A 26,638-nucleotide genomic window follows, 5' to 3' on the forward strand; every position below is an offset into this window, starting at 1 on the left:
CGTACAATGGCTAGAAAAAGTGCAGTTGTGTAGCTGCTGGTAGGTGAGGTGGCTGCAGTGTGTCAGAAGGGCCGCTGAAGGCGAAGATGGAGGAGGTCACCCGGGAGGAGGCAGCCATAGCCGTGCGCCTTCTGCAGCGGGGGCGTGCTGCGCGGCAGTGCGAGTAACTGCCGAGCTCCAACTTCATTCTGTGGGGGTGGGGTGGGGACGGGGTGTCTATGCGGTCGGTGTATCCGCTACTGATGTTTCGTGGTTACCAGTGTTAAACGTTCCCAGTGTGTTAGGTACATTGCATCACATTCAACGTAGGCCAAAGTTTACACCTTCGTGTAATTTATGTACAGAATACTGTCTTTTCATTTTGGTACTGTTCACTAAATTTTATAATGTAGTAACTGAAGCCGAGGTGTAGCACACAGCACTCACTGCAAGTTTTAGAGGTGCTCAACACTTTATCTCATTCAATATCCAAGACCATATTCGACATGAGTGAACAGTTTACATTGTTGCTAATTCTTGCTTCAGTTATTGAAGGTTTTTGCATTGTGATGGCATTTTATTGCTGTACGTACTGCACAAACATAAGACAAATTCCTCTTCAGTCCCTCTCTACAAATACTGTAAGTGTACTGTAACTCAGCTGCCCGGTTTGTGCTACAATCGGCTGTAACTGTCGTAAATCGTCGGTCCCTTCTACGTCGTTATAAACGGTTTCGACTGTACCATGGCTCTGATGCAGTGTACATTATATTAACACACAATTCAAGAGTTTTGCTCAGTCCAGACATTCGCTCGAACAAGCGAGAAGGCCATCTCGAAAAAGAGTAACAAAAAAGTATCGCCAAGATTCCCTTTATGACAATGAAATGAACACCCTTAGCTGCTTACAGGCGTTGACATACGTCAACGGGGACAGATGAAGATGTGTGCCCCGACCGGGACTCGAACCCGGGATCTCTTGCTTACATGACAGACGCTCTATCCATCTTTTTTTTTCATTTTTGTTCGGTATCGTTCGTTGCGTTTGGTCTGGACATCCGTTCAAGTTGATCGTTGTTTCCTTTACTCATTTTTTAAATTTCAGTTGGCTAGCGCCTCTCTGACCGAACACGCTGAGCTACCGTGCCGGCTAAGCCACCGAGGACACAGAGGATAGCGCGGCTGCAGGGATTTATCTGTGGCACGGCTCCCGCCAAACCCACATTCTCAACGTATTGTCCCGCACTACATTCGTAGTGCCCCCGCCCTTTATACTCATTACTCGTGGCGCGTTGCCGATTCTCGTAAGAGTTCGGGCACTGTTTGTGCATCCGCACAGAAGGAGAAGATGGTCCAGTGGCCGGTGAGCCTTAACTATGTATATACTAAGATGGTATCTGTTCTTTCGGACATCTTAGTATATATCGTATAAATAAGGTTCTCTTTCATAATCAAGCTTGTGTCATTTTCAGTGACTGTAATGCTTGTTTTATACAATCGTAGTTATGTTTTTCCAACAAATACGTACTTCCCCTTACAAATGTTTGCAGTGACAAAGTGTTTCATCGCCTGCTAAGTGCCAACACAAGCGGCTCCCACTGCCTCCTGCATCCTCATGCCGTTGACCACTGCCGGTTCTTCGGCCTTTTTGCAGCAGTTTCTCAAGTCGAGGGCGAGAGGGCGCCCTGGACCTCTGCGCCCTCCTCCGCCCCCTTTGACGAGGCCGACAGTCGGAGCTGCCACCACCACCAAAACTAAACCAAAACGAATGCATCCCACAGTAACAAAAGAAACTAAACGAAATGGCGAGACGGAAACGGTTCTTCCCAATGCAATGCTTAGCGTTGCACAAAGCGTAGTGTGCAAAATTCAGCCACACACCTGTAGAAGAGCGGGAAGAATGGGGTAAGAAACAGAGAAAAACCATGAATATCGATAATAATTAATGCCTTTTATAGTACTGAGTTAAAGCATGAGAACTGTTCATAATTCACGCAAACACTACTGGAGATGGTTTAAAATAAAGCGAAATTCGCTTTCTCGTAACAAGACTTTTATTACAGTCGCAAAAGGAACTGATATAACGTACATTGCATTCAGCAAAATATTGATACAGTTCCGCAGAATTTTGTATAACAAACATTAAATTCCATATACTTAAAAATAGTACAAACAATACTTTAACCAGCCATTTCGTTGCATCGTGCATGACGGTCAACGACAACACGTAACAGTCATACTATTATAAATACGGCGAAAAGGGAGCAGGAGATTCTTTGAGACCACTCGATGGGATACCGCACCTTTACTTCAAAGTGTCCCTGGCGCATACGTGAAGACGCAAATAGCTCTGCAACACGTCGCCCGACTCTTCCGGAAGTGCTCCCTGGAAACTGGAATAGTAAACCTCTCTGCGACGCATGACGCCTGCCTCTCCTGTATCGTCTGCCAAGACTGTGCTGCGGGGACCAGACGCTGCGGCGTGTCTTGGTCGGGTGTTCCCTGTCTCCTCTGCCGGCCCTACCCAGGAAGCATCCCAGACTGACGAGCAGTACTGAAGGTTCTGTCGAACAAGTGCGTTATATGCCACAACATTTATGGATGACTCACATTTCCGGAAGATGCGTCCTATAAATCTCAGTCTGGCGTTTGCTTTTCCTACTGTCTATTTTGTGTGATCTTTCAATTTAAGGTCGCTCTGCATACTTATCCCCGGACATTTTACGGTGGATACTGTTTCCAGCAATTTGTCATAAATGGTGCAGTTCTAAGTAGAGTATTTCTTTTCCAATGTATGAGCAACACATTACATTTATTTAGTTTCATAATCAGCAGGTCATTCTGCAAACCGATACCGTCCTCTGGCGCCGCTGCTTCCTCGGAGACAGACGTGTCACCTGCAGACAGTCTTCAACATCTTCTGGCGCTTTCTACTAGATCACTTACATACGCTGCAACATTAACTATCGCCTCACACTCCCTTCGAGCACTCCGGAAATGAGCTTCACGTCTCTCGATTTTCTTCTGTTAAGAGCGACGTGTTGATTTCTGTCTGTAAGGACACATATGGTCCGATGTTTGATAAGCTGTTTTTTTTTTTCAGTGAACGCGCATTGCTGGACGGAGTGAAATGCCTTCCTGAATTCAAGGAAAACGGCGTCAACCTGAGCGGCGCTGTGGATGTCATAGAGGAACAGAGCGATCTGAGTTTCGCAGGATCTCTGTTTGCAAATTCGTGTCTTATAGGAGATTGTCGTTCTCCAAAAGCGTCGTAATTCGTGAGCATTAAACGTGTTCTATAATTCTGCTATAGCTGACGTCAACGATATAGGTCCATGATTGTGTGCATCTGTCCTACCGCCCTTCTTAGAAACGGGAAAGACCCGCGCTTTCTCCCAATCGCCAGGCGCTCTCCGGTGCGACGTACGATAAACTGCTGCTAGGAGGAGAGCGAGTTCTCGCGCACAGTCTTTGTAGAATGCTACAGGTGTCTCATCTGGCCCTGTCGCCTTTCCACCACTAAACGATCCTTTTTTGTTATTTGTTTTTGGAGATGGTCCTCTCGCTTGTTCCAGCGAATGCCTGAGCTGAGGAAAATTCTTGCTTTGTGTGTTACTACATTGTACGCTGCGTCAGGGATTTGTAACGTTGTTTTAAAATCTGTGTGATACTTAACTGAGCGCCTGTGCACGTAACAAACAAATAAAATTGCCTTACTTCTAAAACAGCAGCGATGGAATGCGATACGTTGTTGTCTCTTATGCAAAAAATAAAAATGTGCTAGCTACAGGCTCAGTGGAATGCAATGCCGGGCGCAATACTTTGAAATGTACATGAAATTCTTTCGGCTGATAAAACATTCACGAAAAATCCAACGTCTTTGAAAAACATATGACTTGGACGCTGCTGGTACTGACTGTCGTGGATTACCAACACAGATTTTTTTGTGAAATTATATTGCAAGTTAACTTTCGCTTTTCAAAACATCTGACGCGTAAAATTACACTTCTCAGAAAAATACACCATGTTTACCAATTGAGTCACAAACGACGAGATTTATACAGCAAATATCATCTAACATCACTAAAAAGGCATAAATACAAATCATCTGATTACATACACCTGTGCTAACAAATCTTCGAACCATTAGAAAGGAGAAATATCTAACTAGCCCTTTCATCAAATCAGTTTAACCACATCGTGGGGCTACTCAACAATTACAAACTATCAGTCAACTCATCTACACAAACGCGCTGGCAAAACGAGAGTCATCATAAATATTTAACAGCTTTATCTTGCTTGCGAAAAGACTTCTGCTTACATGTTCTCGTAATTCCTACGTTAATCTTACACTTGGTGGCTTCACAGAGCACACACACCACAAACACTGCCTACTCCATCCTCCTTCCCTCATACACTACTGTGAGCCAAGCGCTCCCTTACTCCCACACTACAACCTCACACCAGAAGCAGTAACTTTGGCTCCGCGGTCGCGCAGTCAGCGATCCGCATTATAAGGCAGTCAGAGACATACATCGTTTACAATATACTAGTTTCATTTTAGTTTACGTTAATGTTATTATCATATACGGGTGCCACACACAAATGTGCCCCAGTAGACTCCTATCAACATTATCCAGTAGAAAAATGGCTCTGAGCACTATGGGACCTAACATCTGAGGTCATCAGTTCCCTAGAACTTAAAACTACTTAAACCTAAGGACATCACACACATCCATGGCCGAGGCAGGATTCGAACCTGCGACCGTAGCGGTCGCGCGGTTCCAGACTGAAGCGCCTATAACCGCTCTGCCACAACGGCCGACTAATCCAGTGGAAACCGGTTATAACGGTGTAGAAGGGAACGAGGGTTTACGGTAATTATAGCCGATTGTCGCACAAATCGATTTTTTCTTTGGTTTTGATAAAAATTTCACGTCTGTAAATTTTATCTCTCATAGAGCTGACTCTTGAAAGAGCGGCAGAAATACGGTACACCTACAGTACTAACAATGCAGTATTTGTGAAGAGAGACTGAAGATGAATTTTCTTACGCTTTTGCAGTATGTAAAGCAAGAAAATGCCACCAAAATGTAAAAACTTTTAATAAGTGAAGAAAGAAGTAGAAACAATGTAAACTGTTTACTCACGTCGAACTTGGACAGTGAACGAGATACAGTGTTGAGGACTTTTAAAACTTGCAGTGAGTGCTGTGTGGTACAGCAGTCAGGAAGGACACACTTCCGCTTCAGTTACTCTATTATAGAATTTAATCGACAGTACCAAAATGGAAAGACAGTATTCTGTACATAAAGTATTGAAAATATCAAACCAACGTAATCACAAAACACCATTAACAGATACACTATGACTCCACTTCTATTCTTTCAAAAAATCACAAACGTTGGGATCTAGTTTTCTATGACCACAGCAAAGTCAGTGTTGTTAACTTTCTTAACCAGTCGCTTTAACTTTAAACGCAGTACAGTAACGCATACTACAATACACTGGCCCACTTGTGGTAATTAAAACTGTACCAGAGACAGGCATTTGTTGATATTATTTTGAATGTCTTATCCGAGCATTATTTCGAGCAGGTAATTAGGCAACTAAATCGTGAAGCTAACGTCTTAAACCTCCTAGTCACAAAATTCTTCGATGTGATAACGGAGCGGAAGGTGTCAGTGATAATAATGCTATGACAGCAACTATGACTACGGATATCTCAAGGAAAGTCAAGAAAGGTCTTAGCAAGAATGAGAAGATACACACTGTAGAATGTGTGTGTAATCAAACATTAGTTCTGTGAACGAAGATGTGGAGCACAAATGGAAAAAAATCAAAACCGTCCTTCAATATGGCTTAGACAAGTACGTTCTGAGCAAGGTGTTAAGGGATGGGAAAGACCCACCGTCGTTTAATAGACGCATTAGGAAATTGCTACGTGAGGAAAGAGACTTTCATCAAGTACTCAAGAGAAGTCAAAATCTTGCTGACAAACAGAAACTGAACGAAACGAAAATGAGCATCAGCAGGGCAATTAGACAGGCGTTTAATGATCTTGACAGTAAAATTTTATCAACCGACTTGACTAAAAGCGCTTATAAGTTTTGGTCCTCCGTACAATCACTAATCGGTTCGAAATCAGTTATTCAGTCACTCAGAGACCAGAGAAAACAGAGAGAAGGCCAAAATACTGAATTCGGTCTTCCCAAATGATTTCACTGCGGAAGATCAGAACACGAGCCCACCTTTCAATCATCGCGCGAACATCGAAATGGTAGGTACAGAGGTAACTGATCGCTGAACAGAAAACAACGACAATCAGATACAAGGGAAGAACGTCAGGCACAGCCAACCGGTTCATTTTTGACAGGTCCCTTGTGTACCTACAGAAAGTAAGGACTGTAAGATATTTTGGCCCATTGCCTTCAATATTTTGAGAAAATCGCTCTTAAAGTACATGACACTAACCGACTCAAAATTAACTGCATCGGCAGATAATTGTAAACTGAGCATTTTTGATCATTATATATGTTGTCCTAAAACGTGTATTTTTCGAAAAATCAAGAAAAGAAACTTTTACGACTGCCGTTTTTACACGCATGAAGGTAAACATGCTCCAGCGAAAGCGGCGCTAAGCGAGTGACCAAGACACCTGGTTCATGAGCGATGACTCCGTGTTCGATTCCTACACGGATATTGCGGTTTTTGTTTTTGCGTATGTGGCTTTCTTCGTTTCGGAATTGATTCGAATTGGGGGGAGGGAGGGGGGGTTCATAATGTGCGTGAGTCATTAGGGATTAATAGCGGTAAGTGGATTAATTATCTAACACAGTGACAATAGTGGACAAGTGACCTTTTAAGCCGTCCGTAAGAAAACAGGTCCGAAAAGGACTTGTATGTATTCGTCACGAGCAACGACAGTAGCGGCAAAGAGTGAACGCAGATAAGGAACCCACTCTTGTTCGACCGACTCTTGCACCTTGGACCCTTACCAGGTAGGGCTGACAGAAGATACAACGAAGAGCGGCGCGTTTCGCCACGGGACAGCTAAGTCGGCGCGAGAGCGGTACAGAGATGCGCAACAGGCTCCAGTGGCGGTGGGTACAAGGGAGGCGTTATGCATCACGGGTGGTTTACTGCCGAAATTTGGAAACAGGATTTACCAGGAAGAGTCGGTCAACATATTACGTATTTCCACATACATATCGCGAAATGAGCACGACGGGAAAATTCTGGAAACTAGAGCCAACACAGAGGCTTAATGACAATCACTCTTTCCAGGCGCCATTCACGAGTGGAACGGCGAAGGGGACATCAGTTAGTGGTACCAGAAATCCCCTCCGCCACACACCATCGGGTGGCTTGCGGAGTATTAATGTAGGTCTGGATATTACAACAAATTCTAAGATACCCCTGCTTTCTGAGTGATTTTTTGGTGGTGAAGGATACTGAGTGCAACATAAGCACTGAACCAAAGAGGGCAGTTGATGGCGTAAGTTCATTGGCTGTAGAGAAGAAACTGATGCTAAATCAAAATAAGACTCAAATTTTACGGTTTCTGGAGGACAACTGAACTAACACTGACATATTGATCAGATGTAATATGCATATCATTACTCAGTCCGACCGAGCGAACTGGCGCAGTGGTTAGACACTGGACTCGCATTCGGGAGGACGACGGTTCAATCCCGCGTCCGGCCATCCTGATTTAGGTTTTCCGTGATTTCCCTAAATCATTCCAGGCAAATGCCGGGATGGTTCCTCTGAAAGGGCACGGCCGACTTCCTTCCCTAATCCGATGAGACCGATGACCACGCTGTCTGGTCTCCTTCCCCAAAACAACCAACCAACCAACTCAGTCCGAACAATTCAGATTCATAGGTGGCAAACTGACATAGACAGCGCACGTTCAGTATCTTGTTCTAAAACTTAACACTGGTGTATTTATCACTGGAAGAGTATCTGAAATAAGTGATAGCCCAACACGAGAATTAATCTACATTGCTTACTCTGATCAGCTTATGACTAACAACGTTATATTCTGGTGTAGTTTTTTTCCATTCTCAAAGGCTCTTCTTGGCTCAGAAAACGGCAGTTCGCGCAAAATGTGGCGTAAGTTCACGAAACTGTGGTCGACCCCTGTTCACCGGCCGGGTGGCCGAGCGGTTCTAGGCGCTACAGTCTGGAACCGCGCGACTGCTTCGGTCGCAGGTTCGAATCCTGCCTCGGGCATGGATGTGTGTGATGTCCTTAGGTTAGTTAGGTTTAAGTAGTTCTAAGTTCTAGGGGACTGATGACCTCAGCAGTTAAGTCCCATAGTGCTCAGAGCCATTTGAACCATTTGACCCCTGTTCGAGAGTCTGGGAGCTCCGACGCGGCCCTCTAAATGTATATTTCCACTTCGTCTGTTGTTAACAGCGCGTGGTTTTTCCCCGAGGATGAGCAGCTTTGACTCAGCTGATACAAGACAGAAATCCACCCTGCATTTCGACCGCATCTCCTTGACTCGGGCGTGCAGTATTCTCCATTTTCAGTAAACTACCGCAAGAGTAAACAAATCTCAGCAGGAATTCACGCACTTTCAAGTCTAATCTGAAGAATTTTCATGACTCACTCCTTGCACACTGACGTGACTCCTTGTATAAAAATTAAGCAAATTCATGTGTAGTATTGTCAACTAATTAGCGGTTTGACATCTGGGTACTATTCGTGGGAATTTTATCTGTTCTTAAGGTTTCAGACGTTAGTTTGATGTAGAGACTCGTTCCATCACCGTACAGACTTGCTCCTCAGCCTAGGCGTGTGCAACAAACCAGAAATGCATAACCGACTTCCATAACTTGAACGTGGTGAAGGATTCGCCTTGACCGAGCGATTTCAGTGTTTTTATCCATGAAAAGGCATTACTACAAAATCGTAAGTTTTCAGGAGCGAACGAAAACATTCTGCCAGTGAGTATGTTGAATGTAACAGGACGGGCTCTCCGCTGTTTAAAGAACAGGACGAAATGGATAGTCTGCCATTATTGCAGTTATTAAGATTTGCAATCCATAATGAGTCCAAAATCTTGGAGTAACGTCCTTTTCTTGAATAAGTAACTCATATCCATAGTCAAGTTACGTTTTAGTAGTGTTTTAAATCGTTTCAGGTTTTTACCCATTCATTTTCTCAGTTGTATAACTCTAATCAAAGTTTATAAAATGGATTAATCGATCATTATCATCGATCAAGCAAATGTTGAATGTCTATGTTTTTTCCTGTTAACAGCTAACTGTCCAGTGCAAATATTATGAAAATTAAAAACAACAGACCCTTCTGGAAATAAAGCTTCGAATGTATCATTGTGCAATCCTTCTACGTGCTTGGAAGCCACAACACGTGACCGTAAAGTACTATGTTCAAAGTGCACAAAGAAACATGGTTCAAACGGATAGTACATTCAAGACAGTTCACTATTGCTATTTTTATAACATTATGTTGATAACTTCCAACATTAGGTCTGTCTTTTTTTCTGTTCTTTGTATTTTCACTATGTTCCAACTCAATACTTGAATTCGTTTTACATTTCACAACACATGTTCAGAAATAACAACTATTAAGCTACGAAAGGCGAACCGTAAGATATAGTACATTAAGTACTCGGTAGATGGCATGCGAATATGCTCACCATTGAAAGGGCGCTACTCCAGGAGTAAGGCCTTTTGTAAATGACGTCACTCTGACTGAGTCGCAAAGCCCATTTCACGTAAAAATATGTATCTATGTCTATATGATATGTTGCCTTTCGTAACTCATTTTATCAAAATTTGGAGTAAGGCCCCTTCGAAAATGACCTTTACTCTTTTACTCTATAGTAAACAAGACAAATCGTGACGTGTCGCAGTTGTCAACAATACATGCCTCTCCTCTTGGCCCATGCCGTAGCCTAGCAACGGTTTGAGTGGAGTGGAAAGGCGAGCAAGACGGCTGTTCCTGTCCCCATTCCCAGATAAGCCTTAAAAAACAGAGAAACGCGGCAACAGCACGGAGCAGCGGCAGCAGTAAGACATCTGGTGAGACACCAACCAGCGTCTGGTTTCTGCCAAAGCACGCGCACCGATGCTGATGCATAACATTAATTGTCGATTCTTGTATGTTTAATAAATGTGGAAATCTGCTACACAGAACTTATATTTAGAGTAATATATTTTTGCAAACTAGTCGAGATGATTGTTGATTCTAAACTGTGTAAGGCAGTTTGTGTAGCAGAAACAGTAATTGTATGTATCTTTCAATTACATGAAGATCGGGAGTCTGCAAATTATAAACGTCCTACAAAGCTGTCACGCCAAGTGGTTTCTTCATTCGCTCATTTGGATAACGCTCGACAAGGTATGTACATATGTACATCGTCGCTGTTTCTTGAAACACACGTCCTCCATGGATCAATCGTAAGAGATAATTTATTTTTACAAACATTTCTGCAGCATTATAGATGAATTTCAGGCAGTAAGTACTGTTTTGGTTCAATTCTAGTGTCCTGTTCCACGCGTCAGCTTTCAAAAGTGACGTCGTGTGTGACGTCATGGGTTTACAATGCGAAAGATGGAACTGTCCTGTCATTAAGTGTTATCTGTTGTCTTTGTAACGACGCAAACCATGCTGTTTATGGTAAATATGTCACGATTTTCGCGAATGTGGTTAGCCAGTAACCTAATGGCAGAGCTTAATTTTCTGCTAGTGAATCGACCGAGCAGCAATCGCATTTGTAACATTGGTTCTCGTAAAGTATTTGGCTATGTTTTTCTCAATAAGGCATGATTTCGGGACGCGAGGTTCCGCAGCAATCTAAGAGGACAACTTAAAATTGTGCGAATGGAACTATTAGCAATCAACCATATCTATAATCTTGATTATCACAAATATTTTGCTGTATTTTTCTGAAAATGGAACGAGTTATGAGGCGAGGTTATGGAGGAACGTAAGACGACAGCTATATAGTTCAATTATAGTGCTCCAATCAACGGTTCGTAAATTTTGCTGACATTTCATTAAGTGTGTATCGTTGCTACTTTTAATATTGTTTTTTGTTTTCGTCTCTGTACTTGAGCTATTTAGGTCAAGTTTATTTTTCGATTCCAAGATTTCTTATTTGCCGCAGTAGTACAGAAGGCAACACCAACAATAGTAATCCTGTAATAAGGAACTGCACGAGCCTACTGCAGAAAATAATGAACCTAGGACTCGATATCCAGAATTGAAATGTATAGCTCAATTCTAGTCACCAATTCCAACATTTGTCACTTTTCCGTTGAATTTTCGTTGCCTTTGTAGTGCTTTTTCTTTTAGGAATTGTGTGTGGATTTTTCTTTATTTCCTCCTTATCTCGTCCTTAAGTTTCCTATTTTTTTATTACCGAATTTGGCAATTTATAGACTGCTTAGAACCTAAGGCAATGGGGCATTATTTTTCTTCTTCTCAGAACTTCTTTATGCATTGGTTATCTGTTCATTTGACATCACACCTCGTAGGCTGTGAGTTTTGTTGACGGATGAGAAATATTCCATTATTGATCAGTAGCCTGAAATTTTTCCTGTCCTATCTGGTGTCTTCTGTGACATTTCGTTTCCTCAAATCATTTCTTGTCTCTTCCCGCCATCTCGTGGTGTTTTCTAATTTGGAAATGAAATTAAAAATGGTATTCTTTAGCCTGTTGTCACTCATTCTGTAAATATGAGTGTAAAACTTTAATCTCTCTTCCTTATTGTGTCTGTGATTTTTTTCTGTGGTTCTGCACAGCTCTTCATTTCTCCTCTTCGTCAGGTTGTTAGTTTTGTTCTTTTGAGGCCCTGAAGCTTTTCTGCTTTTGCAGCTCTTCTTGTCCACCTCTTGTTCTCAGTGTTAGGCACTCAAATCCCCACAGTGCATCCGGTTTAAGTACTGTAAAGTAGTGTTTAATTTTTTCCTGGAATGATACTGATGTTTTATTATATCGGTTTTGGGTGCGTTTGTTTCCTAATTCCATTTTCCTCGATCTATCTTTATTTGTGGTTTTATCTACCCCATTTCATTGTATCCTTCTCCCAGGTACTTAAACTTATCAACTTTTTTGATGTGTGTTCGTAAATACTTTTCTCTATTGTGTATACGTTCAATATATTGCATTTCAGCCTTTGATACTTGTAGTCCGGTTTTAGCTACAATTTTGTACAGTGTTTCTATCATTACCTTTGCATCTATTTTCTCATTAGAAATCATTGCAATTTCGTCAGCAGAAACAACATATGCCACGTCAGATCTTGGTCTTTCTTGTTCTACATGGATTCCTTCGATGTTTTTCTCTTGTAGTTCTTTACCTCTCTGTCATGACCTTGACTGAGATCACACTGTAGGGAATCTGCGAGAGCCCATGGCCCTGCTGGACTCCTGTTGTAATTGTGAAGCATTCAGAAAGTTCACCTAGAAATTTAACTTTAGAAGTTGTGTCTGTAAGTGCCTGTTTGAATGGTTCTGTCAACACCTGCTTGTTCCAGTGTCTGTCTACAGAATCGTTAGCTTTTTTTAAATCAGCGAATGTAACGACTGTGTTCAGGTTCTGCATTTTTGTGGTCGTGGGGACTGTTTTCAAGTTAAGAATTTGGCCCGTGCAAAAACTACTTTCCCTCAATCCCGCTTGGTACTCGCCAGTTGTGTCCTCTGCTTGGTCTTCTGTCTTACTCAGCAGAGGCCTCAGTATGGAGCTGGGTAAGTGTGTGTGCCCGTCCTGTCTCCCTTCTTACGTGGCGCATGGATTGTGGCTTCCTTCCAGTCGTCCGGTATTCCTCCTTCCTCCCAGCAGTATCTCGTGACCTCGTAAAAGGTTTCAGCTGCCCACTCCCTCCTAGTTTTCACATATCAGCCAATATCCCGTCTTCTTCTGGCACCCTGTTGTTTTCTGGCTGCCCAGCGTATTGTTCAAATGGTTCAAATGGCTCTGAGCACTATGGGACTTAACTTCTAAGGTCATCAGGCCCCTAGAACTTAGAACTACTTAAGCCTAACTAACCTAAGGGCATCACACACATCCACGCCCGAGGCAGGATTCGAACCTGCGACCGTAGCGGTGGCGCGGTTGCAGACTGAAGCACCGAGAACCGCTCGGCCACCTCGGCCGGCCGTATTGTTCAGTCTAATGCGGTATAGTGGCTCTGAAGGTGGGTTTTCCTTTCGAGGCTGTTTGGAAATTAGTGGTTGTGTTGGCTCCTCGGAGTTTACAAGATTTTGAAGTATTTTGCTTGTAATACAGAGTTGTGTTTGTTGTTGATAATCAGTTTGGCTGTTGAATATCTGAAGTGAAGGCCCACCTGCTTGTTCGCTGTTATTACTTCTTTGAAAGCATTTTAAAATTCCCTTGTATTTTTCTTACTGAAGTCTGTATCGATACGTCTCCTGCACGCTACTATTTATCTCATTTCGCGGTTGTTGCGTTAGATTTTAGTTTGTACCCGCCAAGAACCCCCATTTTTTCGCGATATCCCCTTAGATTCAGTCCCTATTATTAAGTATTACCGCTATTCCACAATATTACGAGTTTACTGCCAGTGATATTCTAGTGGATTTAATTAAGGCGGCATATGGTTCTTTCACTTGCTCGCGTAAACTGTGATAATTTATTTGATGCATGTATGCTTTTTTTCTGTTGTTACCTGCTTTCTTGTTATCTCAATTCGTTTGCGATGTAACTGGTGGCTATGTAATTAATTGCATGAGCTACAATGCAATTTTATAGTATTTGTGTGCATTATCTTTTTTTCTGTGGTACATTCGTTTTTTAGGAATAGGCCTCGTTGCCTTCAGATGTCACCTCTAAGTAGCGTCTGCGACTCAAACATGACGTCGGTCAAAGCCAGAGAGAAGAAAAAGCTGTGGAGTGAGCAGTGCGTGCTGCGCATGCTGTCAACATTGAGCTGAAACCGTGACACGATCTCGGGACGACGCTGTTTGCTTAAGGTGAGTTCACGTTGGCCGTCAAGTACATCACGTCACGTCAAAACATTCCACAATGCACTACAAACGGCGGAATTAACACAAGTTGTCAACAGACTGTCATGTCACGTCATGGCTAGTCTAGGTTTCTCGGGAAGAAAGTTTTGATGGCATCATCGTCTGCTAACATTGTAAATTAACCTATTTTTACCGCACTCATCCGTTTTATAACAGCGGATACTGTGATTTTGTATCTTCGTAATCTTTATTGTTATTATTATGCTTTGTTTTTGTGGCAAATTCCAAATGATGCATGTCGACTTCATTGTTTTTTCTTTCGGATGTTTTTACACGAGCAATGTCAGACATCTGAAAACGAAAAATTATTTAGTTTTTACCATAACAGAACAGACTCCCACTTTCTCGTAGCACAGACAGGTCGACGATCTGAAATGTTTCACTGCTCAGCACTTCATCAAACAAAACTGATGTAGAACACAGGTTATGAAATTTGTTTTGGCCATTAATAACCCTTGTCGTTGTTAGTTCCTCAATTGCGATACTGTGCTCTGAGATGGAACTGACGTGACATGACGTGACTCGCAGTGTGAATACGGGCTGACGTCACCGTGTCGTGACGTGATGCCCGCCCATTCTGCTTATCACAGCTGAGACAACAATTTATTACAGGTACCAAATGCAAACGCTTTGGTGTCTAGAAAACTCCTATCTCAAATACACAGCAAATACGAAGGGAATCTATCTGTACTAACTACACAGGACGCTTTATGGGCAACCAACCCCACGTCGTCCTGACTGCTCACTCTGAGGTCAAAGCAGAGCGTGAAATCGGACACTAGAATTTATTCATTATTTTTTTCTGTTTATGTATCATTAAATAAGGTGTCTTTGACGTCTTTGTGCCAATGCATTTTGCATCCTCAATATCAGTACACTACTGTCACATTATCTTGGCTTCTCATCTCCCTACAACTGAATTAGTAGAGACTGAACGAGTTCGACCTGCTGATAAGTGCATTCATTTCGTTGTCAGCTCTGACACTCAAGCCATTACTTGACTACCTATATGACTGATTTCAAACAAGGTTTTCACAGAGTAACATTTTGGATCTCCGAACCCCCTCTCTCTGTGTGAGTGTGTGTGTGTGTGTGTGTGTGTGTGTGTGTGTGAGTGTGTGTGTGTGTGTGTGTGTGTGTGTGTGTGTGTGTTTTAAATACGTTGTGGAGGTCATGTTCATGTCACTGCTGCTATACTAAAACTGATGTAAATCATAATGTGATTCACAGGATCCTGACTGAGGAGCAGAAGCAGGTGCTGGCTGGGAGGCTGATCATTGCTGCGTCACAGGGTCAGACCGGCCAAGTGCGGGCACTCCTGGATGCGGGGTCGCCAGTCAACGCGACAGACGCCAGTGGCGACACTGCCCTGCATGAAGCAGTGGTGAATGGCCACGAAGAAACTGTCAAGTGCCTGATTGATGCCGGAGCAGGTGTCAACGTCAGGGACTCGGATGGGATGACGCCTCTGCACTGGGCTGCATGTAGAGGTGGCGAGCAGCACATTGTACGGATGCAGCTGGCGGCATCAGCGTGTGTAGATGTCCAGGACGACGCGGAGGAGACTCCACTCCATGTGGCTGCCAGATGGGGGTGTGCATATGCAGCGAAGGCACTGCTGCTGGCCGGTGCGAGGAGGGACATAAGGGGTAACAGTGGGCAGAAGCAGACACGGTACAACTATTTAGCACTCAACAAATCTTGTGATTAAAGACTTTTATCTAAATTCTTCTTGTATTGCATAAAAATTTGCTATTCCCTTTTTTAAAGTTTGAACACAATACATCTTAAGGACCACACATCAAAGAAATTTTAAGAGGGGGTTGGCGCAAGTTTTAATCTGTATTACTATACAAGGACAAGTCATTGTTTATTACATGATACTGTAATGAATAGTCAGACAGATACAGGACATACGTAACATGTAAAGAGGAAAAGTTTTTATTAAAAGTCTCTAAAAGCTCTTGCCTGATATACTTCAAATTTGCACCTCATACTCTCATCAGCATTTAGTTGCATATATACTATGTACTTCATTCACAATTATAACATATAAATGTTTCTCTAACATTTACAGGGGAAAGGAGGTTAACAAGCATCTCGAAATGTTCTCAACTGATATAGTTCAAAGTTTTACACAATACTTCCATGAACTATTGAATGGACATAGGCTATATACTTTTAATGTATATAACATACGAATATACTTTTAATCAATAAGGGGGAAATGTTGTTGCCAAAAGTCTTCACTGTATTACATCAAATATTTACATGATACTCTAACAAACAACCAATTTTAACATATATGATACATAAATATATTTACCAAATACCTGGAAAAGTTCTTGAGTGAATTACTTGAAATTTATGCACAATGCTCTAATTAACATTAAAAGGGGATACTTTGTTAACAAAACCCTCGAAAAGTGCTTGAGCGATTTATTTCGAATTTCTATACTAAACCCTAACAAACATTTTGTCAGGTTTAGGTTACATATTTTTCTAAATGGCAACATGTAGGTTTTCTATTAAAACCGACTGTGTGAAAGAAAATCGTGTGCTGTACTGTGAAAATGTGTTGTTTCGGTATCTTTCCTACAGTTTGAACTACAATAGGGGGGCGTGTAACCCATTAGACAAATTGTTTCTCCCTTATATATTCTTTCTCTTTATGTATAATTTCAAAGACAAATTGTGTACACAGTATTGTAATGTTTTGTTTTCTTCTTCGCAATCGTTTTTACAGAAACAAGAAACTAGTATTTATGGCTGATCGGCTTATTATTAGGAAAACACTACAGAATCCTTAACTTTGTAATTCTAACCACTGACAAATTAAAACCATGACAAAGACTCTCATTACAGCTACTGTCTTCACAGATCCAGCATGGGGACAGGTGTCTCTAACACACTGTATACCAATGGTCTCAACTAGCGTACATGTTCATTTTAAGTGGCTTCAGTTCCCAATCGAGGTTTTGTTCTCAATAACAATAAACAAGGCTTGAGCTCAGAGAGAGGGGTAAGAGGACAGAGAAGTGGGAATAGACAGGGGGTGGAGGAGGACTTGGAGAGAAGGTCATGCACAGAGGGGGGGGGGGGGGGGGAGTGGCAGATGGACAAAGAGAGAGGGAGTAGGAGATGGACAGAGAGAAGAGGGGAAGGAATTTAGGTTATACATCAAATTCCTACTCATATTTAGCAATTAAGAAGTACTGCCATGTCTTCTGGTTAGCTATGGGAAAAAATAACTTACTTCAAAAATGGTTCAAATGGCTCTGAGCACTATGGGACGTAACTTCTGAGGTCATCAGTCCCCTAGAACGTAGAACTACTTAAACCTAACTAACACATCCATGCCCGAGGCAGGATTCGAACCTGCGACCGTAGCGGTCGCGCGGTTCCAGACTGTAGCGCCTAGAACCGCTCGGCCACTTCGGCTGACTAACTCGCTTCACTCACCTGATATGGATTCATCAACCAATAAACAAACTGCATTCAGATGCATAGTCCACAGTGTATTTCTTTTTTTTTTTTAAAGAATACCCACTCGATTCGTAGTGTAATCTGAAAACTGTGCTCTGACTTTGCTCAATACTCTCTTCAGATCCTACATGTAAACCGTTTAATTACGCAAGCTAAATATCGGCATTGAGTAAACAAGTAGAGGGTTTATTCATCAGTTCCGTAGACTCCCGACGAATTCACTGAGAAACTACTAATGTATTTCACAGGAAACGGTCACTGTACACATCTGACCAGTCGGTTCTGCAGCAGCGATGTGTTTGAGAATCAGCAGCTGGGAATGCGTCTGCACTAAGGCTCTCCGACTGCGTTCGTTTATGTTTGCAATCCTGAGTTCGAATTCTTTATTTATATTTGGGAGTTGGTATGGAGAAAGGCATATATGTATTCTCTTTCCTCGTGGTTTCTCGGCATTAGTGTCTGTATCAGCCAGGTTGCATTGTTATGTGTTTTCGTACAACATACGCGAAGTTTGTATGGTGGCAGTACTCACACATCTGCAGTTAGGAGACAGGTGATGTGCGTTGGCTACTGGAGGGAGACAGGGTGCTGTGTAAAGGTATAATCGCAGGACAGCAATGCCTAAGAAGCCAGCATTCAGATATGCAGTACAGGAATCACACGGACAGTGACACTGAGGTGCTGTGTGTCGTTTACTAGTAAGGCCTCTGCAGATTCTTAATGTCATCACGACGCTGGAAGAGTCGAATCCCGTTCTGAAGTTTGGCAGATGTTGTACAGGCTTGTCAAATGGAGGTTAACAACCTCCATTTGATGCACAGAAAGTATCTGGGTTAATTCTGCGTAGAGATAAATGGAAGGCCACTTCGCTTGTTTACAAAAATGGTCGCAGCTCATATGTCGTCCGTCTTTTCGCTACAGGAAAAATAGGGATAGCCACCGCTATTTAATTTATAATGCACATGATCAGACTTCCGCTTCTCTGTGTGAATAAAGATTATGCTGCAGTCGCATTGCGACATGATTTCCCAGTGCACCACACTGAATGTAGCACCAAAAACGCCGAGTCTGTGGCTGCGACATGCAGTAAGGTAGCACTATATCAAACACTTGTACGGATAAAGTCTTTCTGTTGCTTCTTTCTTGTACGTTGTGTATAATTTTAGTGAACTACCGTATTAATCACATGTATGTTAGGTAGGGTATAGTGTAACACGGCGACCTCCAGTCTGTCTCTTTCCAAGAATTAATCCCGACTGGCGGGCTCTGCTGGTTAAGCGGATGTGGCATGTTAATTTCAAGAGGTGGCCAGATGCCCTTCCTTCCGCCCCCCCCCCCCCCCCCGCGGGGAATTAGCGCACTAGTGTAATCCGTGGAATAGTGCGAACGTGTTGAGATGTCTGCGAACCGTGTAACTGAGGCGGAACGTGGGAACTAGCCCGGCATTCACCTAGCGGGATGTGGAAAACCGCCTAAAACCACATCCAGGCCGGCCAGCACACCTGTCCTCGTTGTTAATCCGCCGGTTGGATTCGATCCGCGGCCGGCGGGCCTACCCGAGTCTAGGAAGCAGAGCGTCAGCGCACTCGGCTGCCCTGGCGGGTTGAACATGGCGTACTCCACTGCAGAGTGAAAATTCGTTCTGACGACATCCTCCACACTGTAGCTAAGCCATGTCTGTGCAATATCGTTTCTTCTAGGAGAGCTAGTCATGCAAGTTTCACAGCAGAGCTGTTAAGTTTGGAAGGTAGGAGATGAGGCACTGGTGGAAGTAAAGCTGTGAGGATGGATCAGGGGTCGTGCTTGGGTAGCTCAGTGAAAAGAGAACCCGCCTCAGAAAGGGAGAGCACCCACATTCAACTCTCGGCCCAGCACACAGTTTTAATCTGCCACGGAAGTTTCATACCACTGTTTGACCTGCACTTGCGTTTGCGTGCTGTTTTGCACACAAACTACTTTTATTGTTGAAGTTTTCTAGTGTGAGCTATGGAGTCGTCAGACGATAATGTAACAATACTGTATAAGGGAAACATGCTCAATAGAAAACAGTCGGAACACTAAAAAGTCCGACCAGAGACATAAGAAAGATTATAAATTCATTAGATGCATCCTGTTAGTAGAGAACAGTCTGAAGAACCGCAACATGTCGTATTTTTCTTTTTTATTAAAGAGGAACAGCACAATAAATTTTCCTGCAAGTCTACAAAAACAAAAATGTGTAGTGCTGAGTAATTCAAAATTAAAAATTTGTGAAGAAGCTTATCAGTCTCGTGGCCTATGTTCAAATCAGCTGTAGTTACATAATGGGTGTGTCACCGGTTTTTTACGCTTTAGATGTCGTAACGAAATACCTCAAAATATTTTTTCTTTCGATCATGTTATCCCTGCTTTGAATGTTTGCTTGGTTTTTATGTCCCTAATGGTGGTGTTAGGAACAGGCCACTGAAACAGTCCACAAGTCGTAGACCCGCAGTCTCCGTACCTGACTGGGTGTCGTGCTCCTCTCGGTGTCGCCGTGTAACACCGACGCTGCAGTGGTGCTGCTGCTCAGCACCCGTGAACCGTGACACAGCTTCTCCCCTGTGAACTTCAATCCACTGTACTGAACATGCCAAAAGAGACTTTTCTCGTTCCGTTGGAATAGCACTCTCACAGAAGTTCATCTCAATGTATTTCCTACAACGTACAACTCTAACTTCTCTTAATGAATCGGCTACACGTTATATTCCAGCTGGACGCTCTCATGCGTCAGTCTCACACGAGACCCAAAACAATAGTGTAACAAAAACAGAACATGAGTGCCACGACAGTTCCTCCAGCATCACGGAGCTCACGCGCACTCCACGGCTCTTCCTCACAGCCTCACACGGCAAACGACTCCGCCCAGCAGGTAGAGGAGCCGTCCGCGGCCCGCATCGCTGGCAGCACAGTATCGCCACGACCACGATCTGCACAAAGCGTCAGATAAGCCCCCGAAAGTGGAACGCTGCCTGCTTACCAACTACCTTAACCCACGAACGTCTTTCAATGGACAATGACTATCGAGGATGAGCAACATCTCATTCTATGGATGACGTTTCACGCCTTGTGCTCCATCTACAGTGCGGTAAGTTTTGTCAAATAGCCTTATTGAGAGGTTTTATGTGCATTTCACATTTCAATTACTGTACTTGACTGGCATTATCTTCCTTACGCGTACCTTAATGAAATCTGTGCTTTGCATATGTCACTGCAGGCGTCAGGAACTATTTGAGGCACAGAAGCTGGCATAAATTTCTCCAGTTGCAGTGTGTAAATTCTATCTGTTCTTCAGGTTATGTCGCTCATCAGAAATTAGTGTTCCACTTTCAAATTTTCTCATTAGTTGTAACGAGAAGCTAAAGTGTCAACTGACGTAGTTGCAAGACTTTGCAATAGTGAGAACGAGGAAGGAAGCTGCAGTTTAGTGAAAAGTGCTGCACACTTGCATAAAAAGTGAGACATCCAATAATACATTTTTATTTTCCTATTACCTTTAGTTTGCTTGACGTAGAACAACACACCCAGCATGCGGAATAATCCTACGTGAATACCAGAGTTTTATACCAGAGCTGTAACAATTGAGTCAAATCTGTGTGGGAGTCAGTGAAAGTGTATATATATGCTTATTTTATCGTGTTCTCTTCTATTGCCTAGAGTGTATACAAACGTTCACGGATACAAGCAAACAGTTGGGAACTGTCAGCAGATGCTTTTACGTTCGTATTTGCTTTCTTACGATCCGGTGTAAGTGGCGCATCAGAAGACCCAATTCGCAGAGTATAAATGTGTAAATGACGACGAGGAGCGATGTTGTAACTGATGACTTAACACTTTTTTAGATACAGCGAGCATCAGAATTACTCGATGGCTCCATTCTGGACCCACCTGCAACGAATGGGACGACTGATGTCAATGTGATGAGTAACACACATTGCTACAAAGTAAGCAGCACTTTATTATTATTATGTTCCATTATTTATATTTTTAATACCATCGACAATTTTACCTTTAAAGCCACATAACTTGTCACTGCCTACATGTGTCTTCTGCCTTTCCATACGCAAGCTGATGCTATCTGTTACTCGTTCTTCGCCGGCCGTAGTGGCCGAGCGGCTCTAGGCTCTTCAGTCCGGAACCGCGCTGCTGCTACGGTCGCAGGTTCGAATCCTGCCTCGGGCATGGATGTGTCTGATGTCCTTAGGATAGTTGGGTTTAAGTACTTCTAGGTCTAGGGGACTGATGACCTCTCATGTTAAGTCCCATAGTGCTTAGAGCCATTTCAACCATTTTGAACTGATCATTAAAAATTAGAGCAAAATGGGAAACATTGAATTAGTACCATTACTGTCTCTCTCTCTCTCTCTCTCTCTCTCTCTCTCTCTATCTCTCTCTCTCTCTCTCTCTCTCTCTCTCTCTCTCTATCTATCTATCTATCTATCTGTCTATCTGTCTCTCTATCTCTCTCTCTATCTCTCTCTCTCTGTCTATGTCTCTCTCTCTCATATGCACACACACACACACACACACACACACACACACACACACAATATACTCACACTTAAGCAAAGAAACACATTTTCATACATTACAATAAATGAAGAAAATGGCATATCGATGTCCCACTAAAATTGATGATTAAATAACTGTATCATCCTCCTGCAAGTTTGTTACATTAAACACATATGTACAGCGTACATGAACAGGTTAGCAACGGTGGTACAACATGTAATTTGATATAAAGGTTTTTTGATGCAGGAAAAGAAAAGTTGTTGTTAAGTACTTGGAAGAATATTTTGCATTTGGCTGGATAATCAGACATTTGACACAACCTTCATTAAGGACCTAGCGATTTTTACACTTCCATGCCAATAGATACTTTCCTTAATGATATCTTTCGCTAATAACAAGATTGAATTTACGTTTAACTGTGCTATTCACCACCTCAATGTCAGGCTACGGCAATGTTTTCACGGCACTGGAAGACACGGTTATTTCCACATATATACACATAAATTACCAGTGTTCTTGCAAATGTGAAACAAATGCTTAGTGAGACTAGCGAAGTCTTCCTTCATACGCAATCCTGTTGAGATGAGGAGGGGGGGGGGGGGGGGGGAGGCAGGGAAACACTGCATAAATTTTAAACGCTGGCATTGACAATACAGAAAATATTCCCTTATCAGTACATAAAAAAATAGTAAAAATCATGCAGGGGAGAGCGCACACTGTAACATTCCACCTGATCTTGCTGATATTTCAGTGAAGATCTGCAGTCACAAGTTTAATTAAAAGCAATCGAAAAATGTTTGCATACAGGTAAACGAAGACAGTTTAAGCTCTGCGATCGTGTACCTAGCAGCAATCCCGTGTCCCATTTATACTCTAATATGGTTCGGTTGACGGTGATACCACTTAACAGATAATAGAATGTGAGCGGCTTACGTTCAGTAGTGAAGGACGACAATGATTTCATCCGTATTGAGCTTCAGTGCGGACTTGCACGAACCATTATTACCTTACAATACTAATCCATAGAGGTTAGAGCTGTTCTGGAAGTTTCCCCACCGCGAAAGACTGCTGTCTTCCGTGTCAGTTTTACTTTCTGCCAGACCACTGTCCTCCACGAGAAATGTTCTCAGAAATCAGTAAAACAATGTGCCGAACTGGGACTCAAACCAGGGAGCTGTGCCGCTTACAGACAGGTGTTCTACCTACTGAGCTATCCAAGAATGGCTCACAGCCAGTCGTCACAGCCTTACTTTCACCAGTAAATCTCCTACCATTCAAACTCCACATATATCCTCATGTGAAACTTGCAGGACTAGCACTCCTGAAAGATTGCGGAGATTCGGCTCAGCCAAGGCAGGAGATCATTTCGGGAATGAATGTTTCAGTTGGCAGTGAAGTGTTTGGAAATCAGGGGGCACGCTAGGCCCTGAACACGGGTCACAGGACGTGGCCGGGTAGCTCAGTTTGTAGAGCATTTGCCAGAGAAATGCAGACGTCCCAGTCTGCACACAGTTTTTTAATCTGCCACAAAGTTCCACATCAGCGCACACTCCACTGCAGCCTGAAAAATTCGCTCTAAGAGCTACATCCACTTCAGTCCATCACACAGCAGCTCCTCAGGGTACCACTCATCAAGCCAGGAGGCCCACTCAGTGTAAACATGTCTGCTCTCTGACTGTCACAACTGAACACCACACTTCACAATGTGATAGTACAAACTGCAAATACCCTGCTGGCCAAAAGTGAAGCAACAGTTGGGTATTTTGCGAGGTTGCATCTATTTTGCCACAAAATAGTGTAAAAGGGGGGTTGGTAAATTGGAAACAATGTAAAGAACACAGAATGTAAACAACTGGACCATGCATAACCGTTGTTCCTTTTCTTGCAACTCAGTGTATCTCCACACACGCAATGCGACGACTGGTTACTGTGCTCAGCACGGGGTGTGACCACCTCTGGCAGCAGTACAGCCCCGACAACGGCGGGGCGTGCTGTGAGTGATGTTATCAACCTCTTGTTGAGGCGATAACGCCCACAGTTCCTGCAGAGCTGCTCGCAAGTCCTGCAGAGTGGTTCGTGGATGATGACGCGATGCAACCCGTCTCCCCAGGGCGTCCCAGACACGCTCTATGGGATTCAAATCGGCAGAATGAGCAGGCCACGCCACGCACGGTCTCCGATTTCCAAGAAAACGTGAAACACCTCTGCTCTATGAGGTCGAGCACTGTCGTCCATCAGTACAAAGTCTGGGTCCATCTCTCCTCGCAACAACCGCACATCAGGTCCCGAGATCTCGCCTCGATACCTGGCAGCGGTTAAACCTCGCCAATTCACTGGTACAATTACATGAAGAGGTGTTCGAGTGGTCGCCAGAATCCCTGCCCGGGATCCTCGATATCAGTCTCCTTGCACAGTGTTTGGATTGAGAAATCGTGTTCCACGTTCCCTCTACATGCGAATGCGTCGAGAATCACTCTGCAGACCAAATGGGGACTCATCTGGGAAAAGAACGTCGGCCCAACTGTTCGACCGCCCAGGTGGCATGTTGACAGCTCCACTCTAGACACTCCAGGTGGAATGTTGACAGCTCCACTGTAGACACTCCCTTCTCTGGAGAAGTACCAGAGGTACATGTACAGCAGGTCTCCCACAGTAAAGGCCACTCTACCGAAGCCTATTAAATTGACGTATTGTGATTGTTTCATGTGTTTTTCATTCTGAATTTTGTCAGAATAAATCCAATTGTTATCTTGAACAGAAATTTCATTCTGTAGTTAGGTAGAGCAATCCTTTCATCTGTCACGACATTAATTAAACTTTCGACTGTCAAATTAATTTTTACCAAATTAAATTATTGCAGGTGCCAATTCTCCTCTACTCCACTTGCAGGGTCGATAACAATCAGTCTGCGTTTCTTTTTTTAATCCATATGCGACAGAAAAAGTCGGAGTTAGGAATGGGGGTCTTAGAGCATCATTTCCATATGCAAATTCTAGCTGAATTTAGTGCTAAACACACTGCTAGCCCCGGCACAGCTTATATGGCAGTAATTTGAGTATGGTGCAGTTTACACTAATCTAAGGCAGGACCATACATGCTGCCAGCAAATAGGTTCCAGTAATCAGGTAATGTAGGGGACTGGTTCAAACAACAAACGCTAATGGAGTTGGGTGATGCGCTAGACAACCACTGATATTCCGGCGTTTGGCCTTCAAAGAGATTGGGCTTTTAGTTTTGAAATACACGAGATTGTGAAAGATGTCGGCTGCATTCTTGTAAGTAGTATGAATACTTTATGTTCCATGAGAAATACAAGCTCGACAGAGAGAGGAGTTGTGTTTCTTAGCAATGGACTATTTGTCAGTTGATGCGAAGTTATTACAAAGATTCCTGTCACATTGTTCACAGTTCGTAGTAATTGACGAAAATCATCGAAGGAAACATAAGTGATTTCCAGCGTTTCCCAAGTAATGCTGTTCCTTATCTATATAAACGATTTCGGAGAGAATGGAGGAAGCGTCTGAGGTGGTTTGCAGATGATGCTGTCATGTACCTTCTAGTAAAGTAATCAGAATATCAAAACAAATTGCAAAACTATTTAGAAAAGATACCTGTATGGTGGAAAAGTTGGCAGTTGAACCTAAATAATGAAAAGTGTGAGTTGATCCACATGAGTGCTATAAGGAATCTGTTAAACTTTGGTTAGATCAGTCAGGGCAGTAAATTGAACTAAATACCTAGTAATCACAATTACGAACAACACAAAATGGAAATAACACATAAGAAATGTTGTGGGGAAGGCGAACCAAAGACAGTGATTTATTGGCTGGAGATGCAACAGATCTGCTAGAGAGACTGCCTACACTATGCTTGTCCGTCCTGTTTTGGAGCATTTCTGCTCGGTGAGGGATCCCTACCACATAGAATTAACAGAGTACATCCAGAATGTTCAAAGGAGGGCAGCACATTTTGCATTATTGAGAAATAGGGGAGAGAGTGTCTCTGACGTGTTACAGAATTTGGGGCGGACATCATTAAAACAAAGGCGTTTTTCGTTGCGCCAGAAACTTCTCAAGAAATTTCGATCACCAACTTTCTCCTCCGAATGCGAAAATATTTTGTTGACGCCGACCTCCATAGGGAGAAATTATCATCATAATAAAATAAGGAAATCAAAACTCGCTCGGGAAGATGTAGGTGTTCGTTTTTTTCTCGCGCTGTTTGAGATTGAAATAACAGAGGATTATTGTGAAAGTGGATCGATGAACCCTTTGCCAAGTACGTAAGTGTGATTTGTAAAGTATCCATGTAGACGTAGATATAGATTACGAGTTTACTACGAGTGATATTATAGTGGACTTGAAAGGCCGTTTATTGTTCTTTCACTTGCTCGCATAAACTGTGGTAATAATTCATTTAATGCATGTGTTTTTTTTATGTTGTTACTTTCTTTTTTGATGCCCCAATTTCTTTTGCGATAAAACTTTTGGCTATGTAATTAATCACGTGAGCTGCAATGGAATTTTATTATATGTATGTTTATTATCTTTCTTTTCTGTCATACATTCTTTGGTTTAGGAATAAACCCCTCTGCCTTCAGATATTGCCTCTAAGT

General features: G+C 42.9%; 2 protein-coding genes across 3 annotated transcripts in view; one reads left to right on the forward strand and one right to left on the reverse strand.

Annotated features, from left to right (window-relative positions):
- LOC126439759 (protein roadkill-like) overlaps positions 1 to 26,638 on the reverse strand; it is a 327,044-nt gene that overhangs the window by 185,580 nt on the left and 114,826 nt on the right. The window lies entirely within an intron of this gene.
- LOC126439773 (ankyrin repeat domain-containing protein 23-like) lies at positions 87 to 15,718 on the forward strand. The gene is made up of 2 exons (XM_050090596.1): positions 87 to 163; positions 15,238 to 15,718. Exons 1-2 carry the CDS (start codon positions 87 to 89, stop codon positions 15,716 to 15,718), a joined length of 558 nt encoding a protein of 185 aa, XP_049946553.1.

This window comes from Schistocerca serialis, unplaced genomic scaffold (genome assembly GCF_023864345.2).
Source record: "Schistocerca serialis cubense isolate TAMUIC-IGC-003099 unplaced genomic scaffold, iqSchSeri2.2 HiC_scaffold_1343, whole genome shotgun sequence".
NCBI lineage: Eukaryota > Metazoa > Arthropoda > Insecta > Orthoptera > Acrididae > Schistocerca > Schistocerca serialis.